At 39.4% G+C, this 25,171-nt stretch overlaps 2 protein-coding genes across 7 annotated transcripts in view; one reads left to right on the forward strand and one right to left on the reverse strand.

Annotated features, from left to right (window-relative positions):
• The window catches only part of FAM149B1 (family with sequence similarity 149 member B1), a 22,060-nt gene extending 9,044 nt beyond the window's left edge, over positions 1-13,016 (forward strand). The window contains exons 7-15 of one of the 4 annotated variants that reach the window (XM_084633805.1): positions 205-392; positions 1,387-1,520; positions 2,168-2,221; positions 2,749-2,861; positions 3,927-4,151; positions 6,582-6,708; positions 7,124-7,249; positions 8,454-8,535; positions 11,685-13,016. In XM_084633805.1, the coding sequence (XP_084489931.1) occupies positions 205-392; positions 1,387-1,520; positions 2,168-2,221; positions 2,749-2,861; positions 3,927-4,151; positions 6,582-6,708; positions 7,124-7,249; positions 8,454-8,535; positions 11,685-11,761 (1,126 nt within the window). In that variant the 3' untranslated portion in view covers positions 11,762-13,016. Of the gene's footprint in view, positions 1-204; positions 393-1,386; positions 1,521-2,167; positions 2,222-2,748; positions 2,862-3,926; positions 4,152-6,581; positions 6,709-7,123; positions 7,250-8,453; positions 9,722-11,684 lie in introns of those variants that run through there. The other 3 variants (XM_084633806.1, XM_084633803.1, XM_084633804.1) reach the window with 3 other exon arrangements.
• Positions 13,017-15,356: 2,340 nt separating this feature from the next.
• DNAJC9 (DnaJ heat shock protein family (Hsp40) member C9) lies at positions 15,357-24,918 on the reverse strand. 3 transcript variants are annotated; one of them, XR_014712408.1, is made up of 6 exons: positions 24,193-24,918; positions 23,856-23,996; positions 23,368-23,424; positions 19,588-19,842; positions 18,409-18,511; positions 15,357-16,034 (listed from the first exon to the last, which is right to left on the reverse strand). XR_014712408.1 is itself a non-coding variant. In XM_084633956.1 (6 exons), the coding sequence occupies exons 1-6, from the start codon at positions 24,370-24,372 to the stop codon at positions 15,915-15,917; spliced, it is 840 nt and encodes a 279-aa protein (XP_084490082.1). In that variant the 5' UTR covers positions 24,373-24,884; the 3' UTR covers positions 15,357-15,914. The 3 variants fall into 3 exon arrangements, 2 of the variants coding, with proteins under 2 accessions (XP_084490082.1, XP_084490083.1); XM_084633956.1 differs by having other exon boundaries at positions 18,409-18,495; positions 24,193-24,884; XM_084633957.1 differs by lacking the exon at positions 23,368-23,424 and having other exon boundaries at positions 18,409-18,495; positions 24,193-24,770.
• Positions 24,919-25,171: the final 253 nt, after the last annotated feature.

A 25,171-nucleotide genomic window follows, 5' to 3' on the forward strand; every position in this document is an offset into this window, starting at 1 on the left:
TTCTTGTAATCATGCAGCCAGCTGTCCTGACCTACCCATTTTAACTTAAAAGGAAATCGAACCGAAGTCTAACAGAGGTGCACGTATGTAACAGACATATAACCAGCCATTTAAAACATTAAATGATTACAACAAGAATGCAAAGGATAGAGAAAGCAGTTTGTTTAAGTCAAGATAGAAATCTTGCTCACCCTCTCTTTACAGGGAGGAAGAGTTGCATGAAAGGAAAATGGGACTCTCATCTGACAGACAGAAATTAGGTTTCCCTCCTATATCTCCATGTTACTGCATGAAGGATGCTGTGCTCACATATGTGTTTGATGATGTGTGGAGTGAAGTCCTGGGCTCTGTGGAGGGGTTAATCTGCCGGCACTGGGAAGGATCAGTCTCCGGTAAGGGTCAGTGCTGAAACAAAATTTGAAATGGATGTAATACTCCGATGCTCTCTTTAAAAAGGGTTCAGAGTAGCAGCCGTGTTAGTCTGTATCCGCAAAAAGAAAAGGAGTACTTGTAGCACCTTAGAGACTAACAAATTTATTTGAGCATAAGCTTATAGCTCACGAAAGCTTATGCTCAAATAAATTCGTTAGTCTCTAAGATGCCACAAGTACTCCTTTTCTCTTTAAAAAGGATACTCTTTGGAGTGCTTAAAATTAGTAAGCCTTAGCCTTGTAGGATATACTGTATTTCTGGAGGCAATATTTGTACATTAAATCATACTTTAAAGAGTGGTTGTCAATACTTTTTATTACTTAGTATACTTTTTATACCTTCCATAGTTTCCAATATTATTTTAGAATCCTATAAATAACACTTGTCGCTCTGTTCCATTTGGGAAACACTATTTGTCTTCCCACTACCCAAAAATAATCAATTCACTAGTGTCTTTGATAACCACACAGGTTTGAGGTACACTTATTTCATCTTTTGGTTAGCTGCTGTCCTGCATGATCAGAGCAGAGATATTGCAGTAATGTATTGGTAGTGTTTTGTTTTTGTTTCTTTAAAGAGCAGTGAATGGGGTAAATTGAAAATTAAAAAATATTTTAGATAGTATTCCCCACCACATTATATTTTCAAGGGATTTTAAAATTTGTAGTTGATATTACTCTTTAAACAACTTATAATCTGCCTGCCTGTGAGAAAAATCATGGAATGAAATGAAAGAGAGACATATTTTTGTGATGACCCTTTAAAGACAACACAGTACCTTGATTTTGCAACTTGATGAGACATGAATTTAACAATATTAAGCAGAGTTAAACACCTGAGTGAAATCTATCAAAAAAGAGCCTAAAATCTTTGGATTCAAAGTATTGCCCATAAAAGTGGCAATGCTGATAATTTGTAATGATGTGGATTCTCCACTCTTCTTGTTTTGCATAGATGATGAGAAAAATGTCATAACTGCAGAAACAATGAGAATGGATCCTGGAAGCCCTTTTCTGCAGTTTGAACCTCTGCCATTGGTGTTACCACGAGTGCCACAAGCTAAAATGCCCTCCATCACCTCAAATTTGGTAAGCTCTACTGGCCAAGTGGTTAAGGTTGAGTTCGAGTAACACTGCCTGGCCAGAGAGGCTAAAGTTTTCTAGAGGGAGATTTGTGTGTTGACCTCTTCTTAAAATTAGACACATGATCACTAACTGCCCTTTCTAAAACTTTAGTTTTGTTATGCCTCACAGTCACAATTGTTTTTTAGCCCTGTTTTGCTGTTTTAAATTTTGTTGTTGTTTTTGTAGTATCATTTATAATGTACCAAGATACGGTGAGTTTTGGATGGTAATGGTGTAAATTCTTTCCATACTTAACATTGCTTGAGTTATATTGTGAGGTTCTGATTACTGTGCACAAGAGATGTCCTAGTCACTGTCAGCCCAGCCATTTCCAAGGTCATTAGAAACTAGAGATTAGAGTCTAGTCTCTGTGAAGTGGTAAGTGACTGTACATTTAAAACATGATTTAAAAAAAAATTTTTTTTTTAGATATTGATTCTGGCCCTGCATGTTCTACTTTAGGATTAGATGTCCCTAAAGTGGCAAGCACCAAAAATGTTATCTATATTCCAACAGTTTTTAATTCCATTCTTTCCTTTTTATTTCTTTCTTCCCATTTTTCCTGTATAATCCTCTACCTCTTCCTCATGTTTGCCTTATTGTATGTGTAGTGCCCACAACCCAGATGTAGCCGCAAAACCAAAAAGAGGAGAAAATCACCTAAAGTATGTATGCTGGAGAGATTAAAGCTCTATTGTTCTTACTTTTGGTGTCATTGTGGTGGGTGGAATTTGCCATTTTTCCAGATCAGCCTGAGTTACAAGGAGAGGATTTTCCAGTTTTGTTCTTGACATAAAAGAAGTGCCCAACACATTGTAAAGTGAGATCATAAAGATTCTCCGACAGTAGTTACTTATATCACACTCATTTGTGCACCATGTCACAAGATTGTTTCCTGCAAATGAAAGCCTCAGTTGTGAAGCTTTAAGTACAATAATAGTATAGTACGGTAGTATATATTTTTATTTTAAAATATCTGCTAAGTGCCATCATTTGCAAGACCAAGCTTCAACTGTTATTTACAGGATACTTAGCTAAAACATGAGAATGATGTATATGAATATACTCTGCTTTGGTTGGAAGCATTCAGCTTCTGTTGTTTTCCAGTGATTATTTGGCAAGGGCAAGAACATAGGTGAGTGTATGTATCATCATCATGTCAAAAGTAAATCTATTTTTTTCTGATTTACAGATAAATGTCTCTCAAGGATCAAGTGGTGGCCCTCAACAAAATCTGAATGGTTTGATGGTGATACATGGGATACACTTACAACAAAGGAATCTGCCTCTAATAGACAAAATATTGTAAGAGTAGTAGCTTTTTGTCTTTGTAGTACTGTAGTAAAGTTGAGCTCTTTAATGCTGGGAAAGAAGAATGTATTGAGATTAAACCCAGTGTCAAGGAAATTAATCTCCCATAGTGTAAGCAGCGGTTCTCAATTATTTTCTCACCTATTTATCTGTTCTCAGTGATGCAATATATTTACTACACTTGCACATGACTAATTTTAAGCTCCTGTGTAAACCCACTGGGACTACTCACATGATTAAAGTTAGGCACATGCTTAAATACCTTGCTGAATCAGGATCTATGATTTCATCAGGGAACCCAATATACCGTAGTCTGGATCTGTAACAAGCCTGCTGTTTCATATAATGAGTCTCTATTAAAGGAAGGCCCCTCTTGCCAAATGGCAAATTGTGTGGTGGTTTTGTGACATGCAACAGATGGAACAAGCAAACTCAACACCTTTTTGTTTCTGATTTAAATATGATTTCAACTTGGTCTACAGAGGTGAAAGATTAATGCACTAACCCATTAAGACATCTAATCCCAAACTTTTAAAATTTCTTTTTTTAATATGGCTAGTTTATCACTTAGTGAGCTGTGGTCTGAATCACAACCTGGTACTAGCTGGCATAGCTTTTGTCATCCTGAAGAGGACAATGACAGGTTGAATGGAACTGGAAACTAATGTGCCCTCTTATCCCTAGAGATAGACCTGTTTGGTCTGGTCTGAGGCACAAAGCCAAGGATGTGAGGGTTTAGCTTACATTCCCACTCTCTATGTTGTTGCTGCATTTGTTCTGTGAATAATAGTAATTCTTCCATTTCTATTCTCTTCAGTCTGGAACATTTCATGATGATTAAAAATAAAGCCTAACTCCTTTCTTTCTGTTCCTTGCCCTATTCCTTGGTAGCACAGCCCTCCGTGACATCTTATATAATGGTATCAAAAGTGTACCAACTTTATCAGTACATAATGTTGCTATTGTAATTTTCAGACAAGGACTGTGCTAACAGTATGAAATCTGTCATAATGAACATGTTTATGTATGTTTCATTTGGTTCCTTGATTGTGTTGTTAGGGATCTGGATGACAAATCGCTATTGAGGCCAGGCTCCAGTTCCATCCTCTCAACAAGAACGCGACCAAATCGCACTCTAGAGCTGAGTACGTCTTCTCTGTCATATTCTGCTCATTCTGCTAGAAGACGCAACCCACCACCACGCACCCTGCATCCCATCCACACTAACCACTCTCGTTCTGGGACACCAAGATCCATGGATGAAGTCATCAGGGGAACACGACTGTATGTTTAAAAACCAGTTTTTCACTCTACAAATTATTATAACCAATGGTTTATAGAACCGAGTACATGTAAAGTGAAAAAGCTGTCAAATGGAGACAGTATCTATGATTTTTTTATTAAAAAAAATATAATTGCAAATTAAATCACTGTCTCCTGAGAAAGCTGAAATTGCTACATTTCCTAAAACTGACGTAACGTTTTAGCTGCAACCCATGTTTCTGAAAATTGCCTAAGCATGTGATGCTGTGCATTGCTGTATAAGAGAGACTACATCCCTATAAGCTTTCAAGCAACTGGAGAGCAAACTTAATTTTATTAATTGCTGCCTTGGAGAGAGGAGGAGAGTTGCATGAAAAGATGTACAATATGATAGCTACAGAGGATGCTAATCTTAGTGAGTCTGTTCCAAAGCCCACTGAAGTCAGTGGAAAGACTCCCATTGACCTCAATGGGCTTTGGATCAAATCTAGAATGAAATTATTTTCATTTTCCTCTAGTCTTTTGCCTGCATCCAAAACAGACTTTTATACTTTGAAAGCAGCTGAGTCACCCTGGAGTGCGAGTACCAAAGCTGGCTCTTCTGGATTTAGAAATGACACGCCAAAATGCATCATTCTGGGAAGCCACAAGTACCAAAAGTCTCTAATTGATTTCTGAAGCTTCTGGTACCTGTGACAACCCAGAATGATATATTGTGCAGCATTGCTAGTAAACCCAGAAGAGTCACTGGATTTCACAGACCCTAAAAATGTTTTGTTTAGAAAGGTGAATTAAAGTTTCTTTCTCTGTTGAATGTCCTTTGCAGGCAGGCTAGTGGCGGAATTCTGCATGTGTTTCTGGAACTGACTTGACTTTTCCATCTATATTTAAGAATGGACTCGTGTTCTTTTAACCTCATCCAATCTAGCCTGTCTTCTCTACATCTTTTTTTAGATGTTGTCATTATTACCAACTCAGCTGTAAATTACTTAATAGATGATTCTCCTTTTTTCTTCCAATGTCTTGTAATGTCTCTCTTCGCTATTCTCAGACCCAGAGATTCATTTCACAGTTCTTGAATTACCCCCTTTATTCTTGGCATATATATACTAAATGCAGACAGTGGGTTCCAGGGAGAGGTATTAAAAAATTTGGTTATGTTTTCAAGCTCTTGTAACACATAATTCCAGAATGTCCTCCCAATCTGGCAATCTCAGAATGTATGCATATAATACCCAATACTGAATATCTTCAATACTTATCTCATAAATGAACTCTATTCGCATATAAATTGCAGTATTTTCAGAGCAGAATACCTATTTTACAACTTTCTACTTTTGTTTGCACATTTGTAGTTATTCCTTAACCTCTCAGATTATTAATACAAATATTATGTAGATTTAAACATCACAATTTAAAGCAGAATAGTTAAAAATCATTTCCCTTTTTGCTTACTTGTCAAGACTTAAATTTTGTGTCTTCTCTGCAATAGTTGCTAATTAATCATCACTCAGACCTCAGAGAAGCCAAGGAGTGCTGCTCCCTGTCTTGTTTTAGATGTCATTGATTCCATCAACTTTGTAATATAAATACTGAGTTTGCCTTTTGTTGGGTAGAAAGCTTCTGAGTTCACCTTCTTAAAAAAAGGATTTGCTCTTAACAAGCCTTTTACAACTTACCTTTTTGTTCCTGTAATGAAGTAAAATTTGTGAGATCACAGTTAGTGATTTCATAGAAAAGCAGGATGAGAAACAGAGCTGTGTGGGAGAATCTCTTGCTAAAACACACATTTCAGCAAAAACAACGAGGAGTCCTTGTGGCACCTTAGAGACTAAAATTTATTTGGGCATAAGCTTTCGTGGGCTAGAACCCACTTCATCAGATGCACGTAGCAGGTATATAGACACAGTACATGAAAAGATGGGCGTTACCTTACTGTCTCAATGTCATAGCTAGGTCTGAAACGTATCTGGGAGGGATCTAGCGATAAGTAATTATGCGCTGCTAGAGCTGGGCTCCTGTTACCTTTCCCATGACCTTGCTTAGGGTTGTGAAGATCTGAGATGTAGTGAAACTGCTGAGACGACTGGTATTTTGACCATTGACTGGACCATAGCATACCTCAGGGTCTCTGGAAGGTTTCCCTTCCCAAGGGATACATTGACAAAATGCATGAAGAGCAATCCCAAGCCTACTAACAAGGGAATACAAGAAATTACTGGCTAAAACAATTTTGTAACTTTTAAAAAATAATTTCAAGTTTATTCCAGTGCAGTGCTCGCCCTTGAAGCCCAGTTCTCCTATACTCTCCACACAACAACCCAGCGTCTTAAATTAAAATTCTGCATGTGTTGTCCTGAGTTTTATTGTTTCATTTGCTTTAGCTCACATCAGTCTCATAATCTCTGGTATTAATGTATATTTTTGGTTGTTGGTGGTGGCGGAATCCAGTCCTACTGCACATGACCAGCTGTTCTCACCCTCCTTAATGCCCTTGAGCCGAAATAATCTTCTGCCACCTATTAGTACTGCTGACGTTGTGGAACACTTGAACACCGTGGGATCCCAAAGGCAAACGGTAACCTCCCAATTTGTATGTCATATGAAAACACATTTAATTATATTCTTTGGAAATGAGAGACATATTAAAGTTGAATTTATCTCACAACAGATTGCATTGGCAAATTCAAGAATTCTTGTATTTTTATTTTTGGTTTATATTTTTGTTGTTATCCAAATTATCCTGATGTTCTTAGATGTTCTTCCTCATAGTTATGATAATAAAATGCTGTAATACAAAAATAAGATCATGAGTTTTGACCAACAAACTGGAACAAAGTTGAGTGCTTTTCAGACCCAGTGAAAGTAGGAACCATTTTCTGTTTCCTGTGAAGATGCTCATAGATGATTAGACTCTGATTCCAAGATTTTATCTTTAAAGTAGTCACGATCAAAAATAGTCTGATTGTTAATTTTCCTGTACTTTGATGTAGGATCCCCGAGGGAATTCCAGTCGAGCTCAGAGTGCAATGGAAGATGAGATTAACCATCAGCAGCCACAGGAGAGGCTTTTCTTACCTGATCATTTCTCCAGGCCTAATACAACACATGCATTTTGGGTAAAAAGTGGCAAATGTATCCAAATAGTATGCAGATCCAGAGAGATTGTTTGGTAGATTTTGCTTTAGCTGTTAGCATTTATAAATACTTAATGGAGAACTGGATGGCTCAAGTGATTGGTACAGAACCTTTAAGTCCTAAATCCCCATTTCAAATCTGCCCAGGTTGGTAGATGTAAAGTTGTTTGGCACCTGTGAAATGACAATGTGACCTCAGTCCAGTTCCTAGAGGTTAAGTGTCCATGCCTCCAAATTTCCCACAACCAGCTCTCTTTATTGTCAGTATTTTCAGCTATTCGAACTACACTCTTCTCCTTAGAGATGATCCTTCCAGAACAAGTTTGAGGTATATTGTGGAGAAGCTTGTACTGCTCTTGATCGAAATTTGACTTTAATCTTCAGAGTTTTTCAAGCCAGTATCTTTCATGAGAATTACACTCATGAAGAAATGGGGAAGAAAAAAATGCTTTGCTTTGTAAACTTAAAGGACTTGTTGGGCTATCTACTCAACCTCCTGCATAACTGAAGGATAGTTTTCTTAAGTTTCCTGAACAACCCCATATTATTTGTAAAATCCCTATAGTTCAATTTCATTATCAGATGCTGCTGTATAGCTCTTTATTTTAAAATTTACTGGGGAACAGTCTGGGTGGCTTCTTGTCCCAGCTTTAACTAAACTTTTATATTATATTAAGCTTTGTGAGTATTGAATCCTGCAGCACAGCTCATGATTTTCATGTACAGTTTTGGCATTGCTGAATTACTAATTAGGAACACTTGGGCTTCCTATCTTGAAACTTAAGTAGTTTCAGAAACTGAAATAATGATAATGAATGGCTAAAGCGGCAAAGAGTCCTGTGGGGCACCTTATAGACTAACAGACGTATTGGAGCATAAGCTTTCGTGAATACCCACTTCATCAGATGCATGAATGGCTAGTGATGCTTCCAAGTAATATATAGTAGATTGGGGGAGGGAGTGTGGACAGCAGCGTTGTGTCTTCTGTCCAATTTAACCCAAGGGAGAACAACCTCAAGATATTAATCTTTGTATATTAGGCTCATATAGTATACTTATGAGGTCTGGAGTTACTGGGCAACATTAAAAGTGTTCTGTTTTAATAAAATTCTTGGTATTGGGACTTTGCCATTTTTAAAAATCCTGTTACTGCAAGTATTCAAAACTAGTTCACCTTATCTTTCAGCCGGATCCACCGTATCGCCGTTCTTGCACAGTTATTGATTATGCGAATCAAACCCGGACCAGTAGAGGATCAGCAGGCACAGGTACATGCAATATTTTGACTGAAATAATAATAATGGATGTGATGTGGGGTATTTGCTGCTTTCATATCACATCACTTAAGTTATATCTGCAACATGAACAGAAAACCTCTATTAATACTTTTATTTTATATTTGATTTATTCTTCTGATCTACTATTATACAAAGTTTCACAGATATGGCGCTTGTGTGGTTTTTCCTCCTGCCATATGTAACAGTTTAAATAATTCAAAGGACTTTTTACACTGTGGACCTTGATCCTTCTCCTATTAAAATACATGGAAATTGACTGAAGTGAAAGAAAGATCAAGTACTATACGTGTGAAATTCAAAGTTATATTTTTCTGTTGGTTCTGGTTCACTACGTGTGTAACTAAGGCCTTGCCTATATTAAAAGCTGTGCTGGTTTAACTGAAAGTCAATGTAGTTGAATCAAGGTGGCAAAATCCCTATAGGGATACTTTCACATCAGTTTAAACCCCATACATCAATTTAGCTTCATTTGACTTGTAACCCAATTAAGCTGAATACACACACACACTCTCTCTCTCAAAATCCACTTTTAGTTAAACCAGTGCAGCTTCTAAATGTAGACGAGGTTTTGCATGGGGAGGGGAGGGGATGAATTTAGTGGCAGATAATATGCATTCCCTAGCCTGAACTGCCCTACTGTTCTAGAAATGCTAATGATACAATCTTTAACTTTTACAACAAAGCCATTCTTATATGCTTCAGATACAACCCCCACTACCATTCTGTGACTTAGCAGCAGGGTACATGAAGCGGTGTGTGTGCAACTGTACTTTTGCCATAGAAATCATCTAAGGAGGGAGGCCTCTTGTCTCCATCAACTCTTGCTTCAGAGATCTCAGGATTACTGTAGGGAGGATGTCAGTCATCGTACTATGCAATTACACAGCACTAAAAATCAGTTAACCAAATCTATACAGTATATATTGTTTTCAGGTATGGCTGGGTTGTTTACATTGGAAAATGGTCTGGATTGTAAATCCTTAAGTGGTATAAGCTTTTCACCTCAAACTCAAAACCCATCCTCTGTATCTATTTTAATACTGGAATGTTTATTATTCTACAGATTCTATTAACATAAGAGTGAGGGGAATCACATTAGGGATATCTAGTTCTTCCTGTATTAGTTCTTTTCACCATCATGCTCTGGGTCATTCTTTTGATGAGGAGAGAGATCATTCTCCATTGGGTAAGAAATGAGGCAGGAGACTTGAGAACTGTTAAATGTTCTTGGTGCGTTTGTATCTGATAGTTGTTGGTCTGTCAGATTCCTAGTAGATAGGTGTTAGGATGGTATTTATTATCTGAGCTGGTATCAGACATGCCAAACCCATGGAAAAAATGCAGAAACTGGGCTTGTTTTTGGCTTAATTGGCTTGTTGGCTAGTTTTTGGCTTGTTGCTTTTTTTTTGGTTGGCTCCTGGTAAGCAGGGGCAAGTGGGGAGAGTGTCAGGGGTGCACAGCGGGCCCACCCCAGTCCCAGAGTGCACGCTGGGAAGGTTAGTCACGTAGAGTGTTGGGGTCCTTAGGGATTGGTTTGTTTTGGCCTTGTTTTGAAATGGGATTAGCGTGATTTTTGGCTTATTGTGAAAATCGGAGTGCTTATTTACTGCGTGAAAGTAGGCAACTGGGGCTGGTATCCTTGTCAATGATTGAACAGTCAGAGAGAGCATCTGATGGTTCCTTCACCTCAGTGTTGAAGCACATGGTCAGGGGGGAAAAAGAGGGAGTGGGTGGAGAATTGACCTGTTGCTGTCTGTTGTGGGTACTATTAGAAAGCTCTCAGAGGTTGCCCCTTTCTGTGGGAATTCTTGAGTCCCATGATTTGTGGTGTTAACTCTAATAAGGCATACTTTTCCCTCCTTCAGAATCAGTGGAATGGAGTGCAGTGAAGCAGCCACTCACTCAGCTAGTGAGCACAGCAGAAACCTGCCCAAGAAGGGATAGCAACAGGAAGGGTCTGGCATATAAATTCTCCAGGAACGAAATGCACACCAACTTGCTCCAGCAGCAGCTCCATGTTATCTCCCCTACTCAGTTCTGGACTGGGGTGGAGGGAGGGTATTAAACACTTTAAACAGCACGTTACTGTGCAGCAAGCCAGGTTGTGAAGCTACAGTGCACTAGCTTACCATGCAGTAACACCCTGTGTGGACTTTGATATAGTGCACTTCAAGTAGTAGTGTGCCAAGCCAATGTCCAGGACTTTATGCTCCTTAGCAGGACATTATTGTGTAATATGACAAACTGCTGTGATTTAAAATCTTACCCTAGTTTGCCACACAGTAAACTTGCCATGTAGACAAGCCCTAAGGGCACAAGTATGCATGTGTTTCTCTCTCCCCTCCAAGCCTCCAGGGAATCAGCTCCTTCTCAGGCCAAGCTCCCCTCAACTCCTCCTCTCCCATTGCTGCCAGACTTTGTAGAGCGCACAGACTAGGAGCCTAGGTACTTAACCCACCATTATCAGAGTATCTGAATAGGGCTCAGGCTGGAGAGTGCTCAATGGCATCTCTGAGTGGAACACAGAGGAAGGAACTAGGATGCATGATCTAGCATCAAGAAAGAAAAGAAGGGAAATTGGTGCCTGAATGGTATGTTTTATGTACATTTCACACTGATTTTTCAAGCTGAAACATCCATAGCCAAAGTGAGTATTGCTGACTATGCTTAGAAGATAGACCAAAAGAAGAAACTGTCTTAAGTCATGATGTTTTTGTTTTTTTTTGGTCAGTTTTGTGAGTTGGTTTCTCATGATTTTTTAGGATGGTAAATATTAGACTCTCCTGTCCTCATGCTGGTACTTCTCACACGCACTGGAATTTATCAAGTATTCTTAGTACAAAGCTTCTTTGATGGATCATGTCACAGAACATTCCACAATAATACAGCAGCTACTTTCAACCAAGGATTTTCATACCTTTCTTACCTTCAGAAAGTTTCATAAAAGGCATATTTTATTATTGAATATAATCAGCCTTGGTTTTTAAAATGAAGATACTGCCATTACTAATAAATAAATTAAAGCATATTTTAACATTGAAAAAGTGTATATATATAGTTTTGGTATTTAAGACTTCTAGCAGATACTAAAATTGATGTTTTACCTAATCTTTATGTAGTAGGTCTTCAGCTACAGGGTTCTGTAAGAGCTCACAGCAGAGGTGGATCAGTTACAAGAAGCAGACAAGCATTGTAATGGGTAATGAACAAGGATCCATCCCTCACCATGATGCAGTGAGCCCAGCTGGACACTCATGAAAGTGTTGAATCTCAGCAATATTAAACTTGTTTACAGAAGAATTTAAGAACATGTTATATTTTTAAAAAGTAGCTGCCAAAGACTATAGGGTACTCAGCACATTTCAGTTTTCTTCCTGTAGACCAGGTTTTGCTATTCTGGTGAACACTAAAGCTTGTACCCTAAAAGTCTACCAATTTTTCCGCTAAACCACTGCTAATATTTTTCATATTAAAAAGGACTTTGGCTCAGGACTCTTTGGTTCCTGTTACTGCAGTAGGAGCACTACTAGAACAGTTGCCTAACTTTGTGAAAGACTATTGCACTTTTCACAGTAATCTATTTACTATATAAAAGGATTTTTTTTTAAAAAAACTTAATTATTACGTTGATATTTCTGGCATGATTTCTCTATTAAAAATGAGTAGACTTATTGCATATAATGCTGCCTGTACAACTGTTGTGTACAGATAATTTGGACAAACTGTGGATCCTATGGTGAGAACACCAGCTACAACAACAGTTGCATAAAATAAGGTAGCAAATGAAGAAATCTTGTGCTTCCACATTTGCTAATTTTAACTTGCAGTCTTAACTGTAGCATGCTACTGTCCCTTCCTGTATTATAAACTAATTCTTCTCCACCAGTGACTCAGGCAAGTGTTCTCAAGGGACAAAAGCAATCTTATTTTGCTGAAAATTTATTCCCACACACTACTCAGTAAGAGAATCCTTTAAGTATTCTTCTTGATTAAATATTTTAAGTAATTTCAGCAGATGGATGTCTCCATTTTGAAACAAATTAGGGTGACTAAAGAAATGTTTCTGTGCACCAGCATCATTCACCATTTCAGTCGCCCACGAGAGCTTTCTTAGGCACAGACATATTCCGCTTCTGTAAGACAGACATACTGAGATATTTTAGAAACGGTTACCATTAAGACATAAATGTCGCTTATACATTAAATGCAACAGTTTCACAGTAAAGCAGCTAAACTGTAATTCAGTTTAACTACAAACATTATATTCAGGTCTTACTATTAACAGTAAGTGCTAGACTGCAAATATATGTCATAAATTGAGGGGAACCTGTTATTTTTGAACAAAAGATATTCTGCTACAATGTGAAGAGAGTTACTTTGAGCAAACTGATTCTTTAATAAAAAAATTGTCACCTTTTATATGCAATTAAAAAGAAGCTTTTTAAACTTCATCTGTTCGTTTGTGATTTGAAAATACTGAGGAACAATAGATGTGTTTTGTCAAATGGCTTCATTGTTGCCTACTGAAAATACATACATGATGCAAGCTTCATGAATCGAGACTGAAATGACTATTCCAGGGCACATTTGTTCTTTAGTGGCCACATAAGTCCCATTACCACTAGAAGTCATCTTGCTCAGACAGAGGAAAAAATATCCTTTACAATCATAGTCTGTTAGCAGATGCAGCAATTTAGCCCTCTCTCTCACCAAAAAACATGTTACAAATTCCACTAACCACTTTGTGTCTTTTAGCAACTTTTTTACTCAGATTTTCCTCCCTCCCCTCCTCATTCAAAGACCTCACCTCAAAAATTCCTGTTAATGGAAAAGCAGTCCAACCCTCTCCTGTCTTCTTGGTTCAACCATTCTCTGTTCAGAAAAATGAAAGAATAGTGTTGGCAAAAGATTTATGATGGGATAACACGATTTTGGTAATTAATTGATCTTTAACTATTCATGGTAAATAGGCCCAATGGCCTGTGATGGGATGTTAGATGGGGTGGGATCTGAGTTACTACAGAGAATTCTCTCCTGGGTATCTGGCTGGTGAGTCTTGCCCATATGCTCAGGGTTCAGCTGATCGCCATATTTGGAGTCGGGAAGGAATTTTCCTCCAGGGCAGATTGGAAGAGGCCCTGGAGGTTTTTTGCCTTCCTCTGTAGCATGGGGCACGGGTCACTTGCTGGAGGATTCTCTGCTCCTTGAAGCCTTTAAACCATGATTTGAGGACTTCAATAGCTCAGACATAGGTGGGAGGTTTTTCGCAGGAGTGGGTGGGTGAGATTCTGTGGCCTGCGTTGTGCTGGAGGTCAGACTAGATGATCATAATGGTCCCTTCTGACCTTAGTATCTATGAATCTATTTATATTCTTGTGGTGCTTAGGAGCCATAGGCAGACCACAACCCCATTGTGCTAGGTGCTGTACAACATGGAACAATCCTTAACAGACATGGGGTTCCCTTCCTTAAGATTTAGTGGTCTTATCTCAGATGGTTACAGACAGAATGATACACAACACACCAAAGCACCACTGAATTAGCTAAAGGCATTAACTTAAACATGATAGTTACAGGCAATCACTGTCTTTTCCAGGGCACTAAGTGGGCTGTACCAGTTGATTGACCAATTATAACCTCTCTCTAACTGAATCCACACAGTCTACTCATCTTGGTCGCTACAAAGGTTCCTTCCTTTAAGGAAATGAAAATTATTTAAATTAAAACAGTCAAAGTAGTTCAAATCAGGTCATATGGCAACACTTGTGTTGGGACCAAAATATTTTTCTCCACCACTCCTCTGTTTGTGATACCCTATTTACACACACAAGACAAATGCAGCTTCGGTGGTATTATGGCCCCTAACTAAATGTACATGTTTGTAGCCTAAGACCAGCAGATACATTACAAAATTGGCCAGAGACCAGCTCTGGAGACTTATTTTTACCAAAATTCAATCATTACAGATACAATTCCTGTGTGTGATAGAAAGGGGCCAACAGATGTCAAAAGTTTGCACTACTGAATGCTTTTGTTTGGTAAGATTTGTTTTGCACCAAATCATAGTTACTTAATGATTTAATATAGCTGGTCTGTCAGCTTCAGAACTGTTAAAAGCAATGAGGTAACACATACCATGAAATACTATTCTCCTCCTTAAAAAGTCAATCAATCATTTCAATACACTTCTAGGCAATCTTAAATTCAGGGGGTGATCTTAGAAACTGATGAGTACCTGTAACTTCCATTACCTTCAAATTGCAAATGTTCAGCACCTGGCTACTAAAGAGGCCTACAAAAATAGGTTTCATTCAGCTAATGCGTTTTTTAAATTAACTGCCCCTCCAATTTATACCAAGGCATATTACATGCATTTCTGCTGTCTTTAAATTATTCTTACTAAACTTACTACAGAACTATTCCTTCACTTAGATTTTTTTCTTAAGTAATGTAAGCAACTTTGTGTATTTTTACAATAGACCAGTTCTATGAGAACTTTCATACAACTTACAGAAAGAGGGCTTCATTATGGAAATAATGAACTGGTGACAGTTAGGCCTCTTGCAGGACAAGTGTCTACATAATCACATGCCATTGTGGGAATATATGTCCATCATTTTGCTTAAATGATTGGTTTTCTGTCAGATGCTAAAATCATGTAGTATTACTTCATGTTAGGCAATCCAACATCAGGTGTTTGAACAGATAGTCAATTTCATTATTACTGTTCTATTTTAGACATCTATAAAAACACTTGCAAAAACATGGGGGTGAAAAAACGAGTACTGCAGTTTTGCAAAAAACTTTTATTAAAGCTAGTTTTCAAAAATATCTTTAATAAAACCACAAATATTTGAAAAACTCTTGCCCTGCTTATCAGAAGTGCAAAGACCATAAGAAGAGCAACAGGGTATTACAGAAGATACTGGTAAGCATGAACAGAACTAGAAAATAAGATATTCAGGTAACAGGCCACACAGACCAACATTTTAAAGACAATCCTGTTAAGTTACATTGTTTTGCCACCAGCAATCTCACCATATGGGTTTTGATGTGCTTCCACAATTCAAATTTTGAAAGACATAGATCCAAATAGTAAATTTACAACCCTTATCTGGGGCACAATGGTAATCCAATAACCTATTTAATCCTAACTAAAATTTAGGAGGAGAAGATTTAAAATAGTGTCACCAAAAAGTTCGTTTTCATCTCACTTGCTATCATATCTTCCCAGCCACAATGCACCGATGCGCATGTGCTCTACACTGGAAGTCAGGAAGGTTGCAGAGATTCACTGGAACTTAGGTGTTCATTTGTGGATTGACAAAGGCTAGAAAGTCAATAGATAATTATTTCTTTGCCTTCTTGGGTGCTGTTTTCTTTCTTCCTTTTTTGGAATTGTTTCCATACTTTGCTTCCATCTGAGCCAGAAAGTCATCTATTTCTTTTTTTCTATCTTTATTTCTGCTCTATAAAATGAATGAGAAATCTATTTACCAAAAAGTCATTGTGAGATCCAACTTCATTAGAATACTCTGTATAGTTAAATAAGATGTTGAGAATATGGAAGATGTATTACTATTATGTAAAAAGAACAGGAGTACTTGTGGCACCTTAGAGATTAACAAATTTATTAGACCATAAGCTTTCGTGGGCTACAGCCCACTTCATCGGATTCACAGAATGGAACATATAGTAAGATATATATATACACACATACAGATAAGCTGGAAGTTACCATACAAACTGTGAGAGGCTAATTAGTTAAGATGAGCTATTATCAGCAGGAGAAAAAAACTTTTGTAGTGATGATCAAGATGGCCCATTTAGACAGTTGACAAGAAGGTGTGAGGATACTTAAGGAAATAGATTCAATATGTGTAATGATTAGTAATGTAATTAGTCTCTAAGGTGCCACAAGTACTCTTGTTCTTTTTGCGGATACAGACTAATATGGCTGCTACTCTGAAACCTATAATTATGTAAAAATCTGTGGTCCACCTTAATTTAATATCTAAAAATAAATGTTAAGCAAGGCTACAAAAGGGCAACAAAAATATTTACTGATTGACAATAAGCGCGGGTTCCTAGAAGGAGGTAACAGACCAGAACTATATTCTGGAAAGGAAAAATGATCTAGGGATCTAATTTGTTTATACAAATACAGCATAAGAGATTCTCTTGCCATTAACTAAAATAGGTACAATTCAAAAATATAACGTAAACAGCAGCACATTTCCTCCTCCACCCCTACAAACATATCAGCAAGCATAATTCAAATTAGCATCTTCACATCCCCTTCCAAAGCAAACCATCCCTCCCATAGCCACCTCAGTGTTCGCTAAATGCCTATTCAGATGGGCCTTGCTGCATACAGGGAAGATCAGCAGATTCAGGCTATTTCAGATCAAGGCAGGGAGAACAGATGCAGTGAATTCCAAAGTCAAGGGTTCTTCATGCAACACCCTTTGTCAGAAGCGCACTCACATATACAGAGGGAGCGCAAAGTCAAACTCAGGCACCTCCATCAGCCTCAACAGCGACAGTATGGCATGGGGAGTAACGCAATTCCTCAAACAGAAAAATCTCAGGTCAGTTACAGCTTGCTTTTCGAAGGGGCTGAGCATGCAGTTCTCATTGGACTTCAATGGACTAGTGGGTGCTCAGCACTTCCGAGAAGCAGGCCACTGAACTTTATAGGTAAAAATCAATACCTTAAACTCCACCTGGAAAACATTAAGCAGCCACTAAAGCTCTTGGGAGTACAGATATCATGTGTTCACAGCAAGACCCTTCACTTAACTACATTCTTCATAGCTACATTCTTCATAGCTTCAGATTTTAAATAAATTTAAGGTGTAACCTCATGTAGACTGCACTGTAGCTGTCCTACCTACAGGAGACAGAAGCACAGATCATAGCAGCATGGTCCACCTCAGAAAAAAAAAAAAAAAAAGAATGCAAGCTCCTGGCCAGACACAGATAGTAAAAAGCCAACTTGGTTGTAGATGCTCTTTTGTCCTTTAAAAACAGCTGAGAATTTAACTACATCCCTCAAGATATGACCTGTGAGGATGTCTGGCCTTCATTTGTAATTGGAGGAAATTATAAAATCTCTGCTAACTACAAGTTGCATCTTTCAAACTTCATAATCGCTAATATTCTCAGGATTCAAACTTAGCTTTCTTGCCCTTACTCAGAGCCCAAATTTGCCTACTTGACAACATGCTCTGGGATGGACAAGCTACCTATATAAAGGTAGGTGTTATCAGCATAAAAACACTTCGACACATCTCACTAGCGAGTGGCCTCACATGCACATTGAATAAGGGATGACAGACTAGTTCCTTATGGTACCCAACAGGATAGAGACCTCAGGGCAGACTACCACCACATGACCTGTGAAATCTTTCAGGGAGTAAAGAACGAAGCCAATGAAGAACATTCCTGTCTACACCCATCAGGGACTGCAAACACACCAATGGCTCCTTTACTGTAGTATCTATTTAGTATAGCAATTTCTAGGTTCCTAATCTAAACTTTCATGGTTTATTTGGGACCAGAATAAGTATAACTACAGTGAACCAGGTTATCTTAGTGTAAGTGAATTTATTAAATAAAATTTTGCATCATATTCAGCGTTAATCAGAGCCTTCTGAAGACTAAATGAAAGGCATAAAATTCAACACTAGGACTCATTCTAATCTCCAGTAGATTTTTTTTTTCCAATATGCAATAATCTGTAAGCATATTAGCCTATTGGCATTTGGACACCAAAAGGTAACAACTATCTGAAGTCAAAGACATAAAAATGCCTTCTCTACAGAGATCCTCAAATCTTACTTGAATTAGTGCTTTCAAGTCATCTTCCCCATCACCAAGACCGAGTTCCTCCCTGGTCTTTTCTGCCTCTTTAGCTTCTTCTTGAGCCTGAAATAGTAACTAGCTGCTTAGACGAAAACAAACAGCAGGTTATTTGATCAAAGTTTTATTACAACAGTCATTGAATAATTCCTTTTGTGTCTAAATACAAACCAGAGGAGCAAAGTAGCAAAAAACTCTAGTGGAAAAAGATATTTGTTCAAAGTTGTTTGGCCTTAAAGTGTTGTCTGCATTAAACAAATGTCCAATACTGGTTCTGCTATTAGGAAATCCTACCATGTTTTTGCTTCTTCACATCTGAATTTTAACAACTTTTATCATTCAACTATCAATAAAATTGATGCATGAACTGTCTGGTATAAAGAATAAATATATAGTAGGATTCCAGAAGTCAGTTTTTGGCCTAACATTGTCCTGTTAGATTTGGGTCAGTCAAGAGACACTGATCTGCTCCAATTTTTGAACTTTGATAAGCTGTTAGCAAAGTGGGTGTGGTATTCAAACACATGAAATGTAAACAGAAAGTAATATACAAGTGCCTATTATTGCACTGAAACCCTTAGCAGCAAACAGACTGCAATTAAATGACATGATATTTGAAAAACTAAGGCTGTATCTACACTACAGACCTTACAGCGGCACAGCTGCACTGCGCCACTGTAAGGTCGCCTGTGTAGCCACTCTACACTGGTGGGAAAGAGCTCTCCTGCCGGCATAATTAAACCACCCCCCAATGACTGGCAATAATTATGTCAGCAGGAGAACATCTCCTGCCAACACAGTGCTGTCCACACTGGCGCTTTTGTTGATGAAACTTATGTCAATCAGGGGTTGGTTTTTTTCCACACCTCTGAGTGACAAAAGTTTTGCAAACAAAAGTGCTAGTGTAGACAAAGCCTTAGTTACTGTTGAAAAGACAAAATAGAAAGTTTCTAGACTCAGATTCAAACTTTAAGTCCAGCAATTCATGATGGTGTCTCAGTCCTGTCTTTATAAAACTCATCCTATGTTTTTCCAATGGGCAGAGAATTTGTAAGTAAAGTGAGGCACAGTTTACATGGATTTGAAAAGAATACTTCCTGCCAAGTGTAAATATTGAATAATTTTCCCCTTTGACCTCTTGCATGTGCAGCAACATACCCTCCTTTTCCTTGCATTCATTTTTTGCTTAGACTCTTTTACAAAGACTTTGTAGGATGGAACTTCTCCAGAGTCAATGGCTTGCTGTATAATCTTCCTTATTCTTGGCTCATCTGTATAATCAACACACAGCACAGATTCCATAATTTTGTCTATGTCTCCCTTGAAATCTTTATAAGCTGCTTTAACGTCAGCCAGCTCTTCTTCTGAACCTTTGTACTTCTTTTCAAAGTCTTCAATATCTTTTATGGTGATCTGAAATTTTAAAAATTAAGTAAAACTTCATGAATTACAAGATTTATTTACCACAGAAGGCAAATTCTCAAAGTCCGATTAGAAAAGAAATTTAGAGACACATTCAAGTTTTCCAGCCCAAAATTTGATGTTAAAATTATTCTAAAAAGGGAAATGAAAGTTATTCGCCAGTAATGGGAGTTCTTTAGGAAGGACTCTACCCAAAGTTACAAAGAATTCACCGTTTACACTAGTTTAAACCTGCAAGTGACCCATGTCCCATGCTGCAAAGGAAGGTGGTCTCTGCCAATCTGACCTGGTGTAAAACTCCTTCCTGACCCCAAATATGGGTTTCAGTTAGACCCTGAGCACGTGGGCAAGATGCACCAGGCAGATACCTGGGAAAGAATTATCTGCAGTAACTCAGAGACCTCCCCATCTAGCATCCCATCTCTGGCCAATGGGTATTTTTGCTACTGGCAGTCGCCAATGGGCCACATGCCACTGTAGGCTGTCCCATCATACCATCCACTCCATAAACTTATCAAACTGAGTCTTGAAGCCAGTTAGATTTTTTGCCCCCACTGCTCCCCTTAAAATCAACTACACATTCAAGTTGAAGAGAACGAATAAAGAGCATCAGCCTCCAGGCTATCTCCAGAAGGAATTTAACTACAACTGACTTTTGCATCACCAGCATCTCATGATAAAAGCCCATTGAAATAACTAGTATTATCAAGGATGCCTGAGAGAAGACTGTGTGTTTGCCCTCTCCTTTGACACCACTGCAGTTTTAGATTGATCAGATTTGGGGCAAAGCACACGGTAAGCTCATTGCAGTAAGCCACTGTTGTCTGAGCCTTGGTGAAGGCAATCTAGTGAGCCTATGTAAAGCCAACGGAAAGTTTTCTGCCCACTATCTTCTTCTAGGTCTCTTCTAGAGCCCTAACCATCACTTTGCTCTTGTTTTACACCTGAAGCATTTTATTGAGGTAGATGAACATATTCCCAAGTGATCAGTGACATGTTTTAATTCAGCTAGAGCAGGGTGGATTTGATTTACATCACTAGTCAGGAAGGCTCGATTTAATCATGGATTTCTACATAAAAGTGCATTCTTGTTGGCTGTTAACCTTAATACATATTCTTCACAACTCAGAGATAGAGGTACACACTACACATTTTTAAAGTGATTTATTTTGAAGACTTTTCAGATTAGTTTTACAGCTATATCAGAAAATGAATGATTGTTTGGTTATTTCATTTATCAAAGGTGATTGAAGCAGATATTTATGAAGTCATTGGGAGGTGAACTATCTCCAATTCAACAGGTTAGTCACTAATATTCGGAGGGTTTTCTTGCCATGCTGTATTAGGAGGAAATCACCACCAGACAGACATTTAAATTGTTTTAACAACAACATTCTGTATTCTGGATTTTTTTCTTCAACTGCAAATATATAATATTTTAACAAAACAAACATATGAATTTTTGAATTTAGTTCTTTTAAATCAGGTTTGTTTTTGTTAAAATTGTTTTGAACTAAAATAGTTAAATATTTATTAAAAAAATTAAATCGACTACGTCAGCCAGGTCAACATGAGAAACTTAAAATATTGGCTTCTGCAGCGAACTCAGTCATCTTCACCTTCATTTTCCTGTTTGTTCATAATCTGGAAAAGAAAAAACAAGCTTTCCTACTTTTTCAGGTCCCAAACGATTTCTCAATTTGGAATGAATTAGTCCAAAGGAAGAAAATATTCTTTCTACACCAGCAGAAGAAGCCACTGCTGTTAAAAGTGAGATTATCACTTCAACGGTCTCTGAATCCAAGTGCTTAAGTGACTTCCACCAGTTCACTGGTGTGACTTTCTTTAAAACATCATCATCAAACATATATTTCTTGAATGGTTCACCCTTAGCTCTGAAGTTTATTATAGTTGGCATTATGGAGGGATGATTGCTGGATGTCCATGTCATAGCCACCTCCTCTTCTTCAGCCGTTAAGGTTTGACCCTGGTACCGAGTATTGAGAATATTTGCAAGAAAGTGAGCTGGAGATAGTGCTTGTCCCATTCTTTTTTTTAATGCTTGTAATTTAACTCTGTCACTGCATATTTCTCTTTTTAAGATCTCACTCAGTTCCTTCCAAATTTCAACAGCATCAGCAATAAAACAGCTATTTCCCTGCATTTTGTTCAAAACTACAGAAATAGGCTTCAGAATACTCAGCATGTCTTCAACATTTCTTTTAAGCCCAATGTTGAGAACTTTGGCTGTAAAATGCCATCTATTTTTTCACTATTTTGTTCACAAACTGTCATCAGATTAGGCCAGTTCTTGATATAGTGCTCAAAACAGTCCACTACTGAGTTCCACCGCACGTCTTGTGGGAGAGTTAGCTTGGTTCCTCCCGCTTTTTTCAGAGCAGCTACTGCAAAGTGGTTGTTATGGAAGTATTCTGCAATTTCAAAAACATTAGCCTTTCTTTCTGGAACACTGAAGTCTTTGGCTAGGAGGTGCATCAAATGAGCACTGCAACCGTATGTTATTAGCTTCGGAATCTCTTCACTCTCTTCTAAATTTCTTCTCATCTTGGATACATTGGCAACAAGGTCTGTGACCAAGCTGCATACTAGACATTTGAATTTTTTTTCAGTTTATTATAGATTTTACTGCTACTTCTTGTAAGTATTCTGCTGTTTGTGCATTTCCTGATGTATCAATTGTTTCTGTAAGGAAGACATTCCCTTCTTCTGTTGTCACACAAGCACATACAACAGGATCATTGTGGACACTGCTCCACCCATCAAGACTCAAGTTAACAATTTCACCCTCTAGACCTGTTGCACACTGCTCGATTTCTCTTTCATACACTTTATCCAGCAATTTGCCTGTGACATCTGCTCTGTTGGGTGGACTGTATCTTGGTCTTAATGACTGCACCATGTTAATGAAGTGTGGGTTCTCAATCATACGGAAAGGAGAGTTTGTTGCATAAACAAACCGGGCAATTTTTTCATCAATTAGCTCTTTTTGTAATCTGCTGGTTTTTATCACAAATTTATCTATGGTTGTTTCTGGACGATGGAGTTTTTTTTTTTTTTTTTTTTTACACTACAGGTGATATACTGCAGCTATGTGACATACATGATGGAACTGAAACAATATCATTGGCAGATAACTGAAACTATAGAAAATGATGGTGATCTTGAAGGTGGATAGTCTTCAGAATCCTGTATGTTGAGGGTGGATTCTCCTAAACAAAATAAGTCAGTCAATGCAGTTATTTATTATTCCCATACTGATCACTTAATATTACTCATTGCATCCACTGACACCAAGCACTACTTTAAAGGTGAAATTGTAAAAGGAAGATCTGCCTATTTCAACTATTTATTTTTTATCACAACTGCATCTAAAATGATAGTACCCTCTCAACTAACAACTATATTTTTTTGCTCTAACATGAGAATTCAAGAATAGCCCAGAAGGAAGACAGGCAGCCCTTAAGAAAGGAGTATGAAATAAAAAAGTTTACCAACCTGAAGATCCTGAATGTTCAGACATGTTCCTTTCATCATCTTCAGCACAGCCTCCTCCTGAGAAGGAACACTTCTCATGATGTTGTTTCATTCAGCCAACCAGGCTTTGCATTTGTTTGTTGCACTGTTTGCATTTTGCACATATGCCTGTCTTACCCACAGGTAGAGGAACGTCATTAAAATATTCCCAAACTGTGTCTCTTTTACGGCCTGCTGCCATTATAGGTTTTCCCTTCTAGTGAGAGAATGGTAGAGCAATAGAATTAGCAACTGCCCAGCGCTTTACAACACTAGAGCAGATATGGTAGATAGCTAGAAAGAAAACAAGTTCCCCTTCACCAGGGCTGCAGCACTTTTCCAGCATGCACCAGCTGCAGAGACCATGATCTAGCAATTCCCGACACATCCTCCCTCCTAGGAGCACTAGATCTGGGACTCCCCCAGTCGCAGTGCTGAGAATTCCCCTGGCTCACTCCGACAGCCCCTACCTTCTTGAAGAGCAGTCTCCAGTATTCCTCCCAGTTGCGGTCCCGGCTCAGTGCGTCTGACTCCTCATCTACAATCCCCTGCTCGTCGTACAGCGCCCGCTGGTCCTGGTCGCTCAGTACCGCGTACACCTTGCCTAGGAGCTGAGGAAACAACCGTCACCCTCCGCAACGAGTCGCTCCAAGCAGCGGCGCGCTCCCCTTCTCGCGGCTCAGTCTCCCCCTCCCCCTCGGCAGCCAACAGAAGCAGCCTTTGCTGCGGGGGATTCAGGACGCCGCCCACAAGCCGCTGCCGCCCCAGGCGCTGCGCCCGCCGAGCTCCGGCTGCGCCGCAGCTCACCTGGAAGCGCCGGGTCGCCTCCTCCTTGCGGTCCGGGGCCGCGCGGTCCGGATGGACCCGCAGCGAGACCCTGTGGTAGCCGCGGCGGATCTCGTCCCCCGCGGCCTCCCGCCTGACGCCCAGCACTTGATAGAGGTCGGCGGCGCCGAACGCCGCCTCGCACTGCTCCAGCAGCCCCATCCCGCCGCCGGCGCCTCCTTCGCAGGCCGAGTTTAGCGCGCGCGCTACGTCTGCGACCCGCGCTGCTTTACGGCCAGGTCCGGAACTGCCGCAAAGACGCGCAGTTGAGGCAGGCAGAGCAACTCAATCCCGCAGCCTTTAGCTGTTGCGGCCACGGCCCCGCCCACAGGAGGTTTCGCGTTGGAACGGCGGGCTGGCCGCTCGCAGGGACTGGCCGTCCCTGGGACTTCCCCGTAGGAAGCGGGACTGGCCGCTGCCCACGTGTCCCTGCCCTGTGCCTCCTCCCGAGACTCAGCGAGGCGTTGCGGGCCGCAGCACCGGGCCGGTGTGATCCCACATTGGGGCCGCGCTTCCGCTGCCTGACGCACTTTTGTGTCGCGGCTGTTACTGAGCATGCTCGGTCCCATCTGCGGAAGCCAGGCCTCAGACCTAATGACAGCGTCTTCCCCGCTGCTCTGGGGCCGGGGCTAAAGGGAGGAGAGCGAGGCGCAGACTCTGTCCAGGGGGGAAGTGATGGTGCACCGGGAGTTAAACAGCTGGAGGCAGGAGCGTAAGCACAGGGTGGGCGCTATAGGCTCACAACACCGCGATAAATTGACAACCACAAGAATTAAAAAAATCTTGAGTTGTGGACCACTTTTGGAAATAAAAGAGAAAATAGTTTGTGTTTTTAATTTGCGTTTTTGTTTCTAAAATGTAACTTCCCTAGAGGCCTGGAGTGTTGCTGCTGACTTCAGCAAGGGGAGGAGAAGGCTCCAAGAGACACCAATCAGTTCTTGGCAAAACCCACATTTATCAG

This window comes from Lepidochelys olivacea (assembly GCF_965140295.1).
Source record: "Lepidochelys olivacea isolate rLepOli2 genome assembly, chromosome: 7".
NCBI lineage: Eukaryota > Metazoa > Chordata > Testudines > Cheloniidae > Lepidochelys > Lepidochelys olivacea.